Raw genomic sequence first — 14,943 nt, 5'->3', positions numbered from 1 at the left:
TCCCACCCCTGGACTCCTAGAGTCTCTTGTATGTTTCCTGATCCTGGCATGTACCAACTTGTGCTATAGTGGCTGGTTACTTGTCTGACTCACCCACAAGACTGCAAATTCCTTAGGGGGTAGAAACTGTAGCTGACATATGCTTCAGAACAGTGTCCAGCACACAGTAGGTGCTCAAAAAATATTTACCGATAAAACATTTTTATCCTTTGTTTCTGATGCTAGACTGAGCTAAGCAAAGACTGTGTTCTGAATAAGCCCCATGTTGACATCCAGTAAATATTCCTAAAATTAACTTAGTCATGCATAAAAAATAAAGTAAAACCTCAAACAACTAAAGCTTTAAAAATATTTAATACCTCAACAACTGGTATTTTTTCCACTACGTGACAAAGAAGCAAAACAAGTCAATATCATGGAGTTACGTTTTTGAAGAAAACTGTCCCACTTTAAACCACAGATGCCCTACATCCATTGTACTGAGCCACAGGCAAACTTCCAGCTATAAGATAACTGTATCTTGGGGATTTCATGTACAGCACAATGACTATAGTCAACAATACATATTGAATATTTAAAAGTGGCTAAATAAGTAGGTCTTAAAAGTTCTCACTACAAAACAAAAGGTAACTATAAAAAGTGATAGTGGTTGTGTTATTCAATCTTATTGTAGTAATCACTTCACAATATATATGTATATCAAATCACATTGTACAACTTAAATAATGTTACATGTCAACTATACCTCAATAAAGCTGAAAAAGTAAATTTAATCATTTCTCAGAGATGTTTGCATGCCTGTACACAGAGATCTGACTTATCCTTCTCACTGCAACATGATGTTAACATAGTCTATGCCATTGCTTTCACTGATTGTAAGCTTATCAATGTAACAACATTACAATAAATCAAAGCAAACTTTCTTCAAAAATAAAAAAATGAAACAAAAAAGCACAGTACTGAGTTACAGAAGTTCATGTTCAGAAATTACTGAAATACTGTAGAGAGTCTTCTTGCAAATTTAACCACGATTCATACATTTTATGAAAAATTCTCAACATTAAGCAGGGTTAAAATGAGTTCTTTACTAACAAAATAGCTGGCAAAAACACAGTTGACAAAAACATTCCCTAAGCATTTAATAGCCCTTTTACTGTACTCTATATTTATCTTCTCTTCAAAAGTCACGGCAAAACACAAAAATAATAATTAGGTTTGAAAATACCCAATAAGAGTTAGAATGCAACTCAAACAAGGTAACAAACATCCTTGATTCTCTTCCATTTTAAAAAATCAGATTATAGTAGATAAATAAAGGGCAAGACGGGGTAATAAATCAGAAAACATTGAAAGAGATAAGTGAAAATAATTACAACAAAAATAACTAGGAAACAATCAGACAAATTCAGAATGTGGGACATCCTATAAAGTAATTGACCTGGACTATTTTAAAATGTAAAAAAAAAAAAAAGACTAGCACATAAACAATTGTAAAAAATAAAAAGAGCAAAAATAAATTATGTGCATACAGGCACAAAGTACTGTGAACTACAGAATGCTCCCTGCCATTGAAAAAGATCAGGGAAAGCCACAGAGAAGCGATCAGGTCTCAAGCTTTAACCTGGGACTTAAAAAAAAAAAACAGAATTCTGATGAGAGTGAGAAGGTAGGCAAAAGAGTGTATTCCAAGCAAGGTAACAACATCAGCAAAGGAACAGGTACGGAAAACTTTACACATGAGGTCTTCACAGAAGTGCAGACTTATAGCCCAAGCACAGAGTGTGAAGAGGGAGGTGGAGAGATGAAGCTGAAAAGGAGATGTGGGGACCAGGTCCTGGGGGCGTTCTGAAAGAAACAGGGAGTAGTTAAGGAAATTAAACTTCAAGAGTTAATAGAGAGCTAAAGGTTTGTGAACATTCTCAAGGGTGTGTCATAGAAAAACAGAAAACGTTAAATATGAGAACTTGGGGAAAAGGGATGATGGTGACATTAATGATGCAGCAAAGGCAGTAGCAGCATCCACAGTAGCAGCAGCTCACTCACTGATGACCTCCATGTGATACACACTTTATACACGGTAAACCTCACAAGACCTTGCACTGGTAAGAGTTATCCACATAAATGAAGGTGACACCAGGGAGATCAAGTAAATTACCCAATTAAATTACATGTGTAAAATATAGCAGTTTGATACGGCCGACACAGTTTGGAATGGCTGCCCTGGCCAATCGTTCTCCCACATCACACCTGTGCTGATACGCTTGAATCCTCCTCCTTTTCCACAATGACACTGAGCCCTCCCCCTCATTCTCTTTCCACTCAGCTCCAATGTGAAGCCAAAGAGAAGGTGGTATGATTAAGTCCCCCTAGGCACAGTGAGTGCTGAGGGGTGGCTATCTGACCAAGCTGGCCAATCACAGGACCCATGACCTCAGGGACAAGGCAGGATGGAGTCCTTTCACAGGAGTGTTTCTACTGGGGTTGAGAGAAGAGTTCCTTCCTACATGTTCTTGAAGCTTAAGGAACAGTTGTCACAGGTCTTGTGCTCTCTATATGAAGGAAGCAATAACTAAAGCATACACGCTGAGAGAGAGAGGGGGGAGGCAGAAAGTTCTGCCTCTGCCAGTGATCTCCAGCTATCCTCTGATCTGAAGCAAACCTGCCAACGATATTCACTGAAGAGCAGGCGGTTTTGTTTTGGAAGTTTGGCAGAGGGATTATTTTTGGTTTTGATGCTCTTATTGTCTCTGGTTTTTTTTTTTTTACAAATACAAGTAGTGATGAGAGAAAGGTAGAGCCAACAAACCTAACCCCAACTCCAGTGATCTTCCTACCACGTTCTATGCTAACAATGTTCTCAAACTTAGTAACAGAAGTATTTTTTAGCAAGTTGGCACAAACAAGCCTCCAAGCCACAAGGCTCAGCACCTTGAGAGGATCACTCAGAAAACAGATGCTAAAATCTTTTCAGCGATTTAAGAAAACAGAATCCTCCATGAAGCAGAAAGACACATGGGTGATGTGTTCTACTTCCAAGAGGCCCCAGGACTAACAAAGATTGTTGAATTTGGTGGCTGGGTTTGCTGGTTTCTTATATCTTACTAATGCAAGGGCAGTGGATTCTGTTACGACAAGCCATGCAATCAAAAATCACTTTTTCGACTTTGCTGGTGGTCCAGTGACTAAGACTCTCGACCCCCAATGCAGGGAGCCTGGGTTCAATTCCTGGTCAGGAAACTAGATGCCACATGCTGCATCTGAAAGATCCCACATGCCTCAACAGAGATCAATGACCCCACGTTCCACACTGAGACTCAGCACCCCCAAAGAAATAATTTATATTAATCCTTATGATAACCCCAAGCTATTGATTCACATTACAGTTTGTATTAAAATTTCAAAGTAAATTATCACAAATACAATATAATGCTGCCTATCACAGGCCTGTCCCCGAACATCCTCTTCTTCCTTTCAGTATTAACATCCTCCACCCCAAATTTTAACTTATATGCAGAGTACATCATGCAAAATGCCAGGCTGGATGAAGCACAAGCTGGAATCAAGATTGCCAGGAGAAATATCAATAACCTCAGATATGCAGATGACACCACCCTTATGGCAGAAAGTGAAGAACTAAAGAGCCACTTGATGAAAGTGAAAGAGGAGAGTGAAAAAGTTGGCTTAAAACTCAACATTCAAAAAACGAAGATCATGTCATCCAGTCCCATCACTTCATGGCAAATAGATGGGGAAACAATGGAAACAGTGAGAGACTTTATTTTGGGGGGCTTCAAAATCACTGCAGATGGTGACTGCAGCCATGAAATTAAAAGATGCTTCCTCCTTGGAAGAAAAGCAATGATTAACCTAGACAGCACATTAAAAAGCAGAGACATTACTTTGCAACAAAGGTCAAGTTATAGTTTTTCCAGTAGTCATGTACGGTTGTGAGAGTTGGACCATAAAGCAATCTGAGTGCTGAAGAATGGATGCTTTTGAACTGTGGTGTTGGAGAAGTCTCTTGAGAGTCCCTCGTACTGCAAGGAGATCAAACCAACCATTCCCAACGGAAATCAGTCCGGAATACTCATTGGAAGGACTGATGCTGAAGCTGAAACCCCGATACTTTGGCCACTTGATGCAAAGAACTGACTCCTTGGAAAAGACTCTGAAGCTGGGAAAGACTGAAGGCAGGAGGAGAAGGAGATGACAGAGGATGAGATAGTTGGATGGCATCATGAATTTGAGCAAGCTCAATGAACATTAATTTGAGCAAGCTCCAGGAGTTGGTGATGGACAGGGTACTCTGGCACGCCGCAGTCCATGAGGTTGCAAAGAGTCGAACATGACTGAGCAACTGAACTGAACCCCAAATTTTAACTGAACACGTGGCTCCCCTGCTGGCTATTACATTTCAAGACTCTTGCAGCTAGCTATATGCTGTATCTAAGTACAGGCCAGTGGGCCATGAACAGAAGCAACATGCAACAGATTGTGCCTTTCAAAAGGCATAATTTGCAAATGTAATGGAACATTATCCAAGACTGATCATGAAAAGTGAAAGTGTTAGTCACTCATTGTGTCCAACTCTTTGTGACCTCATGGACTGTAGCCCGGGCCAGGTTCCTCTGTCCATGGAATTCTCCAAGTAAGAATACCGGATTACAGGAAAATAAAATGAAATGTTAAAAAAAAGAGAGAGAGAGAGAGAGAATACTGGAGTAGGCAGCCATTCCCTTCTCCAGGGGATCTTCCCAACCCAGGGATCAGACCCAGGTCTCCTGCATTGCAGGCAGATTCTCTACCATCTGAGCCACCAGGGAAGGTCTGGGACTGACATATTGTAAGCCATAAAACAAGCCTCAATAAATTTAAAAGAACATAAATAAAACAAAGTATGTTCTTTGACCAAACCAGAGTAAAAGGAGCACTCCTCTTTGCTGCTGCTGCTGCTAAGCACTCTATGGGGTCGCACAGAGTCGGACACGACTGAAGTGACTTAGCAGCAGCAGCAGAGAGGATTCCAATCCAGCTAACTCTAAAGGTTATGCATTTCTACCACAGTTACTACAGATCTGGTTAAGTCTCCTTTTGAAGTTTCTCTGAGCCACAAAGTCTGTGTGTCAAATCAGCGATCCTTCTGAATTCATCAGTGCAAATATCACCCCACAAAGCACTGCAGCAGTGCTTCAGAGGGTGATACCCCTGCCTTCTGATTAGACTACAGATAGAGGTCCACATCCCCTATCTGAGATTTTTGGATCAAATGTGCTTTAAAATTCAGAATTTTCAGAAAGTGACATACAAATAGTACATAAACTGTCACACACCTGCAACAGAGTCTGGAGTATTAAGCATTTAATTAATTTCACAATCAAGCATACTAATATTTTGGTAGTACAACATATATTTATACTAAGCATAACAGAGATTATAATTAACCACACAGTTCAAGGCAGGCTTTACTTCCAAATGAGAATATAACTCATTAAGAAAAAAAAACTTCTGGAATTCAGAGACTCAGGGATTTCTGAACTACAGGTAAAGGACTGGAGACTTGTATTTTGATCTGTGATCTCTTAAATTATAAAGTCCCAGGTCTTTTACTATTTCTTAAAAAGGATAATTTTATCTTCAAGTCAAAAATTCAGGTCAACAGATCAGTGACAGGAACCAATTTCACAGGGTTTAATTAAGCACAGCTCTGATGATGGGGATTTCTACATCCTTTCTAAGAAAAGTTAACCATAACATAAAATACTAAATAGTAACCTAAGTGCTGCAAATTACTTAGCATGTCAATATATACTGAACCTCAATGTATAGTTTCTATTTTTGTTTTGTTCCTCAAAATCAGTTCAGTTCAGTCACTTAGTTGTGTCCAACTCTTTACGATCCCATGGACTGCAGCATGTCAGGCTTTCCTGTCTATCATCAACTCCCAGAATTTGCTCAAACTCATGTCCATCGAGTTGGTGAAGCCATCCAACCACACAGGCCTTGTACTCCTTGCCCAATTTGGAATCAGTCTATTGTTCCATGTCCAATTCTAACTGTCGCTTCTGGATCTGCATACAGATTTCTCAGGAGGAAGGTAAGGTAATCTGCCTTTAAGAATTCTTTAAGCATTTTCCACAGTTTGTTGTGATCCACACAAACGCTTTGGTTTAGTCAAGAAAGCTGAAGTACATGTTTTTCTGGAATTGTCTTGCTTTTTCTATGATCCAACGGTTGTTGGCAATTTGATCTCTGGTTCCTCTGCCTTTTCTAAATCCAGCTTGAACACAAGGAAGTTCACGGTTCACATACTGCGGAAGCCTAGCTTGGAGAATTTTGAGCATTACTTTGCTAGGGTGTGAAATGAGTGCACTTTTTCAATAGTTGGAACATTTTTTGGCATTGCCTTTCTTTGGGATTGGAATGAAAACTGACCTTTTCCAGTCCTGTGGCCACTGCTGAGTTTTCCAAATTTGCTGGCATATTGAGTGCAGCACTTTCACAGCATCTTCTTTTAGGACTTGAAATAGCTCAGCTGGAATTCCATTACCTCCACTAGATTTGTTCATAGTGACGGTTCCTAAGGCCCACTTGACTTCGGACTCCAGGATGTCGGCTCTTGGTGAGTGATCACGCCACCATGATTATCTGGGTCATGAAGATCTTTTTTGTATAGTTCTTCTGTGTATTCTTGCCACCTCTTCTTAATATCTTCTGCTTCTGCTAGGTTCATACCATTTCTGTCCTTTATCGAGCCCATCTTTGCATGAAATGGTCCCTTGGTATCTCTAATTTTCTTGAAGAGATCTCTAGTCTTTCCCATTCTGTTGTGTTCCTCTATTTCTTTGCATTGATCGCTGAGGAAGGCTTTCTTATCTCTCCTTGCTATTCTTTGGAACTCTGCATTCAGATGCTTATATATTTCCTTTTCTCCTTTGCTTTTCACCTCTCTTCTTTTCACAACTATTTGAAAGGCCTCCTCAGGCAGCCATTTTGCTTTTTTGCATTTCTTTTCCATGGGGATGGTCCCGATCCCTGTCTCCTGTACAATGTCACGAACCTCATTCCATAGTTCATCAGGCACTCTATCTATCAGATCTAGTCCCTTAAATCTATTTCTCACTTCCACTGTATAATCATAAGGGATCTGATTTAGATCATACCTGAATGGTCTAGAGGTTTTCCCTACTTTCTTCAATTTAAGTCTGAATTTGGCAATAAGGAGTTCATGATCTGAGCCACAGTCAGCTCCGGGTCTTATTTTTGCTGACTGTATAGAGCTTCTCCATCTTTGGCTGCAAACAATATAATCAATCTGATTTCGGTGTTTACCATCTGGTGATGTTCATGTGTAGAGTCTTCTCTGGTGTCGTTGGAAGAGGGTGTTTGCTATGACCAGTGCATTTTCTTGGCAAAACTCTATTAGCCTTTGCCCTGTTTCATTCCGCATTACTCTATTAGCCTTTGCCCTGTTTCATTCCGCATTCCAAGGCCAAATTTGCCTGTTACTCCAGGTGTTTCTTGACTTCCTACTTTTGCATTCCAGTCCCCTATAATTATCTCTGGTTCCTCTACCTTTTCTAAAACCAGCTTGAATATCTGGAAGTTCACAGTTCATGTATTGTTGAAGCCTGGCTTGGAGAATTTTGAGCATTACTTTACTAGTGTGTGAGATGAGTGCAATTGTGTATTAGTTTGAGTATTCTTTGGCATTGGCTTTCTTTGGGATTGGAATGAAACTGACTTTTTCGAGTCCTGTGACTACTGCTGAGTTATCTAAATTTGCTGGCATATTGAGTGCAGCACTTTCACAGCATCATCTTTTATGAAATATTTCAACTGGAATTCCTTCACTCCACTAGCTTTGTTTGTAGTGATGCTTCCTCAGGCCCACGTGACTTTACATTCCAACATGTCTGGCTCTAGGTGAGTGATCATACTATCATGATTATCTGGGTCGTGAAGATCTTTTTTGTACAGTTCTTCTATGTATTCTTGCCACCTCTTCTTAATATCTTCTGCTTCTGTTAGGTCCATATCAATTCTGTCCTTTATTGTACCCATCTTTGCATGAAGTGTTCCCTTGGTATCTCTAATTTTCTTGAAGAGATCTCTAGTCTTTCCCATTCTATTGTTTTCCTCTATTTCTTTGCATTGATCGCTGAGGAAGGCTGTCTTAGCTCTCCTTGCTATTCTTTGAAACTCTGCATTCAGATGGGTATCTTTCTTTTCCTCCTTTGTCTTTAGCTTCTCTTCTTTTCACAGCTATTAGTAAGGCCTCCCCAGACAACCATTTTGCCTTTTTGCATTTCTGTTTCTTGGGGATGGTCTTGGTCACTGCCTCCTGTACAATGTCACGAACCTCAGTTCATAGTTCTTCAGGAGCTCTATCAGATCTAATCCCTTGATCTATTTGTCACTTCCACTGTAGAATCGTAAAGGATTTGATTTAGGTCATGCCTGAATGGTCTAGTGGTTCTCCCTACTTTCTTCAATTTAAATCTGAATTTTATACTGCCCAAATACTAAATAGTGATTAATGTTATTTCACAAAAAATGACTGAAGGAAATGATAGGGGTGTGTTAAACTCCAGGAAGTTTATGCTGTTTATTTAGTACTTTTCCAACCAAACTGTACAGTGATAATCCATTATTATCATTCAACTTCACTTTTCCATCAAAAATTGCCCAAGTGTTTCTCCTTATTTGGAAAAGACTAAGTCAGGGCCCAAGACAGTACACTCACGAAAAGATAAAAAACAAGAATAGCACTAGAAAAATTTAAAGATAGGAAAATTTGTACAACACCTAAAATAATCTGGTTAGCAAGAACAATAGCCAGAACCACAGATATTCGAACTGTCAGTCCTAATTCTAAGACTCATCCTACAGGCCTCAATTTAGAATAAGGTTATTCTACAAAAGCTCCTTGTTCTGATTTGGAATTTAGAACTGAGAACAAATTCTTGTGAAGAAATTGTTGAAAATGGTTCCCAGATTAGCTAGGAAAACCACTCAAAATACAGCATGTGATCAAAAGATAGCGGGGAAGTTGTCATAAATTCAAACACTGCCTAAGAAATTATTTTCTTGAAGCATTTCTTTTAGATGTTGTTGCTTAAGGGAAAGCAAGACTACAAGGAAGAATAAGGAAGTAGGTCAAGAATTTAAGAACTATGCCAAAGGGCTTACAAGACTGTCAAGGACTTGATTAGTTAATGATCTATGATAAACATTTTACTTTTATAAACAGGGTGGAGCGGGGGAGAAATACTTTTTTAAAAGGCAATTTAAAAACACTCATTCTAAACAGACTTGTGATTGCCAAGGGGGAGAGGGGCTGGGGAGGGATGACTTGGGAATTTGGGGTTAGCAGATGCAAAATATGAAATACAGAATGGATAAACAACAAAATCCTACTGTACAGCACAGGGAGCTATATTCAATATCCTGTGATAAACCATAATGGAAAAGAATATTTTAAAAAGTGTATATATATGTATAACTGAATCACTTTGGTGTACAGTAGAGACTGGCACAATATTGTAAATCAACTATAATTCAATAGTAAGTAAAACTTTAAAAATTGCTTCAAAGAATAAAAACATTCATTCTTTATTAGGTCTAATTTTACTTCAGAATTGCTGTTGCTGTTCAGTTGCTCAGTAGTGTCCGATTCTTTGCAATGGGTTAAAAAAAAAAAAAAGAAGGCACAAGAGTTGACATGCAAGCACAGAGCAGTGGGTTAGTCACACAACATATCACCTATCTGAAATGTACATTTTATCCTCTTCTGGGTGATGAAAATTTCAAAGAATTATGTTCAAGAATGTGCCACTGTCTTTCTGTGGTCATGTTTTGTGACTATAAAAAACTCACTACCCAACAAATTCTAAGACTTAGTATCTGCTCCTCCTTTCCCTTCTCTAGGAGGCTTTCACTTTACTGGAATGGAAAGAGAGTTTTTCATTCATCCTCGGTGTTTCAAAGAGAACAATCTAAGTTCCTGTCTTAAACAACTTAGATGTACAACGACTCAGTACTTTTTAATGATTAATCAATGCAGTTTGTACTTTAGAATAGCCTATGCAGAAAGTTTGGGAGAAGGAAATGGCAACCCACTCCAGTATTCTTGCCTAGAGAATTCCGTGGACAGAGGCGCCTGGTGGGCTGCCATCTTTGGGGTCGCACAGAGTTGGACATGACTGAAGCTACTTAGCAGAAGCAGCATGCAGAAAGTTTATTTCACTGTGATAATGATGTCACTCAGTTATCACCTATAAGCAGACTAGTGATAACTTGGGTTTGTCATTTTAAAATATCAACTCTAGCACAATTCAATATCTATAGAGAGAACATTCTATCTGGAGTTAGAAGACTTAATCACATACAGAGAAACTACTGTGTGAGTTTTTAAGTCTCAACTTCTTCATGTGTAAAGGAAGTAATACATAAACTACTTCACCTGTTGCTCATTTCGTAAATTTTTTTTTCATTCCGTAAATATGTACTGAATACTCACTAAGTGCCAAGCATTGCTCTAGATGCTAAAGATAAAATGATGAAGGTAAGTCTCTGTTCTCACAGTGCTTACATTCCAGAGGAGGGAAACAGATACTAAACAAGAAAAACAAAATAAGTTTAGCAGCTAACAATAAATGCTATGAGGAAATATATCAAGACCAGTGTGCTACACCAAGGAAACCAGAATTGAAAGAGACACATGTACCTCAATATCATAGCACTGTTTACAACAGCCAGGACATGGAAGCAACCTAGATGTCCATTGGCAGATGAATGGATAAGAAAGCTGTGGTATATATACACAATGGAGTATTACTCAGCTATGAAAAAGAATGCATTTGAATCAGTTCTAATGAGGTGGATGAAACTGGAGCCTATTATAGAGTGAAGTAAGTCAGAAAGGAAAACACCAATACAGTATACTAACGCACATATATGGAATTTAGCAAGATGGTAATGATGACCCTATATGCAAGACAGCAAAAGAGATACAGATGTAAAGAACAGTCCTTTGGACTCTGTGGGAGAAGGTGAGGGTGGGATGATTTGAGAGGGTAGCATGCATATTATCACATGTGAAGCGGATCACCGGTCCAGGTTCGATGCATGAGACAGGGTGCTCAAGGCTGGTACACTGGGATGACCCTGGGGGATGGGATGGGGAGGGAGGTGGGAGGGGGTTCTGGATAGGAAACACATGTGCGCCTGTGGCTGATTCATGTCGATGTATGGCAAAAACCACTACAATACTGTAAAGTAATTAGCCTCCAATTAAATAAAAATTTTTAATAAAATAAAATAAGCTTATATTCTAAACCACCAAGTAAAAAAAAAAAAAGACCAGTGTGCTAGTGCTAGTGACTGACTGTGAGGTGTACTTTAGACAGGTTGTTAAGGAAAGGCTTCTCTGAGCAGTGATGCCTAAATGAAGACCTGCATAACAAGAAGGAAATCAGGCATGCTACAGCCATGGGACAGTATCAGTCCAAGAAGCCAAAAAATATACACAAAGACCCTGAGATAGGAACAAGCTTGAGAGGTCCAAGAACAGGGGAAAAAAAAAAGCTACAGTGAATATAATGGTGAGCAAAAGGTTTACTGTAGAAAGTTAAGTGGAGAAAGAGCACAAGGCCATCAGTTCAATTCAGTTCAGTCGCTCAGTTGCATCCGACTCTGCGATCCCATGGACCGTAGCACGCCAGGCCTCCCTGTCCATCACCAACTCCCGGAGTTTACCCAAGCTCATGTCCATTGAGTCGGTGATGCCATCCAACCATCTCATCCTCTGTTGTCCCCTTCTCCTACTACCCTCAATCATTCCCAGCACCAGGGTCTTTTCAAATGAGTCAGCTCTTCGCATGAGGTAGCCAAAGTATTGGAGTTTCAGCCTCAACATCAGTCCCTCCAATGAACACTCAGGACTGATCTCCTTTAGGATGGACTGGTTGGATCTCCTTGCAGTCCAAGGGACTCTCAAGAGTCTTCTCCAACGCCACAGTTCAAAAGCATCAATTCTTCGGTGCTTACAAGGCGGTAAGTCATAGTAAAGAGCTTGAATTTTTTTTCCCTATAGTCACTAGAGAATTTTAAGCAGGGGGAAAAACATGATCTTCCTTTTTCCTTTTTTTAAAAGATCACTTGGGCTACTGATAGAAAATGGACTTTAGAGAGCAAAAAGGAAAAAAAGAGAACACTTAGGAAGTTTTTGCACCAGACCCAGGTGGTTTATATGCTATAGTGGTAGCAAGGAAAAATGGAAGAGGTTATGAGGCTTAACAAAGTGATATATTTGACAATACTAGAAAATACCTACAACAATGATTAATATAGTAGAGGCTTATGGCACACTGCATTTTCCAAAAATGGCCTATAATAGTATTTCTCATCCTACAAGCTCTTCTAGAACTTTGTCACTCCCTCATTAAGAAGTGGAGTCTTCTGTTTGTGGGTGGGTTTTTGAACTGCCCTTAATCAAGTACACTGAGCAGAACTATGGGAAATAATACAGATTATTGTACATTGTCTTCCTGGATCACAGACAGCATAGGAATCTTAATCTCCCAAAGCCAGATGACTGAGATCTCATTAAATAAGGATGAAGGAAAAATGATATCCTTTGCTCATTTTGCTACTTGAAGAAATACAATACAAAATGGTACAACAAATCATATAGAAAATTTTTTAATAAAATGCTTCTGGGTTGTAGAATATTATATATATAATGATTCTATTTGTATAAAATATACATAAAGGTGTATTTAAGCATAAAGAGTTGTTAGGAAAGCTATTCTCCAAAACACAGATAGTAGGATTTCAGGTAGTACTTTGCTTCTATCTTATATACTTTTTCAATTTTTTAAAAATTAAGAATATATTGCATCTCTTCAAGAGCAATGAAACTATCTTTTTGAAATTTAAAACAAAAGGTAATAATGTCAAATTCTGCAGAGACAGTGCTATTAAAATGAAAAGTTAAAAGCACCCATTGGGTTCAGCAACAAAGCTTTCAATGGAGACTTTTGCTAGGATATTCAGTGAAATTTGGAGGTAAAAACAGATTGCTGTACAGTAAATGCATGAATAAAGACAGACAATGTAGAAGACTCTTTCAATAGGTTTATCTAACTTGAAGAAGAGAGGTGAAGATGGTTTTTCCAGGGGGACATAGAATTAGCACAGATGGGGACTTCCCTGCTGGTCCAGTGGTTAACACCTCACCTTCCAATGCAGAGGGTGTAGGTTCGATCCCTGGTCGGGGAGCCAAGATCCCATATGCCCTATGGCCAAGAAACCAGGACATAAACAACATAAGCAATATTGTACAAATTCAATAAAGACTTAATTTCTAAAAAAAAAAAAAAAAAAAAAAAAAAAAAAAGAATTAGCACAGATGTTTTTCAACTTAAGAGAGATACTGCCCAAGTTTATTTGTTAATGAAAAAGTCAGTATATCCTAAAATTCATACAGAGATTCAATGAACCCAGAATAGCCAAAACAATCTTGAGAAAGAACAAAGCTGAAGGGCTTACATTTTCCAATTTCAAAACTAATTGTACCAAAAAAATAAAAAGCAACAGGCAATCCCAAAATGTATTAAAATTCTTCATATGAAATTGTTACAACTATGATGTTTAGTTGTTATGTTGCAAAATAAATATTCTTAAACAACAAAAGTCTGTACATAGAAAGAAAGAAGACAATGGGCAAGAGGAAGGAGAAAGCAGAAAAAGGAGAAAAACCTATAGACTGAGATTCTCTAAAAATTTGCCAGTAGATGGAATCCAGAACACCCAAGGATTGGTATTGTTATTTAATTGCTAAGTTGTGTCCAACTTTTTTTTGCAACCCATGTACTGTAGCTTGGCAGGCTCCTCTGTCCATGGGATTTCCCAGGCAAAAATACTACATTGGGTTGTCATTTCCTTCTCCAGGGGATCTTCTAAACCCAGGGACTGAACCTGCATCTCTTGCACTGGCAGGGGGATTATTTAGCACTGAGCCACCAGGAAAGCCCACCCAAGGATTATTTCTTCCATTATGACAGGGAGGACGCAGGGAAGGAGAGACAGGAAAATAGTTACACCAATAGGTGGCAGTACAAGGAGTTGAGAGTGTTCCCACCAAATGAACTCTATTGTCTCTGGGAAGCATGGTATCATCTATGAGAGACGAGGAAAGAGGACGATCAAGAGACTAGAGACAGCTGCCAGAATGACAAACCAAATATTCATCCAATATTTCATTTATCCACCTGTGCCATAAGAGTAATGATAAAATAAAATAAATTCAATTAAACAAGTAGACAATCTTAGCATGAAGGCGCAATGTGAAAAAACTCCAGGAATCAGAATATTAACATTCATAATAATCTTTGTCATGTGAATGGGAAAAAAATAATTTGGAATACCTCAAAATACTTTCCCCAAATATGATTTTATTTATATGATTTCATGTATCATGTAAACTTAACTTTCACAAAAAAAGTAAAGTTTTTTTCAAGTTTAAATTAGTCTAAGATGATTATCCTTTACAATACAGTAAATGAGAAGAAAAAGACTCAGCTGTCCATTTGTTTTTCTCTATAAGCAGTAAAAGGAAGTAGGTCCTTAATCTAAATCTCTTGAGCATTGCTCTAGCTAGCTTTGACTGGCATTATATAACTAGTTGAAAATCTAATCCTACGACAACTGCCACATATAAGAGTAGCATATTTAAGAATAGCTCTACTTTCTATCCTTGTACAAATTACTATCATCAACAAAACTGCCTGCAATAAAGCAAGAACTGACTGCTTGTCTGATGTAACACACTAACCAAAAGATCCCACACAGTTCTACAGGGTAAGGATGATTAAAACAAAAGCCACTGTTATTAATATAAGCTTAATCAGGTTTTACATAAACCATAAACACATTTACTAT

At 38.5% G+C, this 14,943-nt stretch overlaps 1 protein-coding gene across 10 annotated transcripts in view; it reads right to left on the bottom strand.

The window, feature by feature from the left end:
• Positions 1-14,943, bottom strand: part of OSBPL9 (oxysterol binding protein like 9) — a 169,386-nt gene that overhangs the window by 140,660 nt on the left and 13,783 nt on the right. The window contains exon 2 of one of the 10 annotated variants that reach the window (XM_069591290.1): positions 13,240-13,298. The exons of the other annotated variants lie outside the window; for them this stretch is intronic. Coding sequence (XP_069447391.1) covers positions 13,240-13,293 — 54 coding nt within the window. The 5' untranslated portion in view covers positions 13,294-13,298. The remainder of the gene's footprint in view (positions 1-13,239; positions 13,299-14,943) is intronic. 10 annotated transcript variants of the gene reach the window in all.

The sequence above is a fragment of the Ovis canadensis genome, chromosome 1 (assembly GCF_042477335.2).
Source record: "Ovis canadensis isolate MfBH-ARS-UI-01 breed Bighorn chromosome 1, ARS-UI_OviCan_v2, whole genome shotgun sequence".
Taxonomy (NCBI): domain Eukaryota; kingdom Metazoa; phylum Chordata; class Mammalia; order Artiodactyla; family Bovidae; genus Ovis; species Ovis canadensis.
This window is presented reverse-complemented; position numbering and strand designations above follow the sequence as displayed.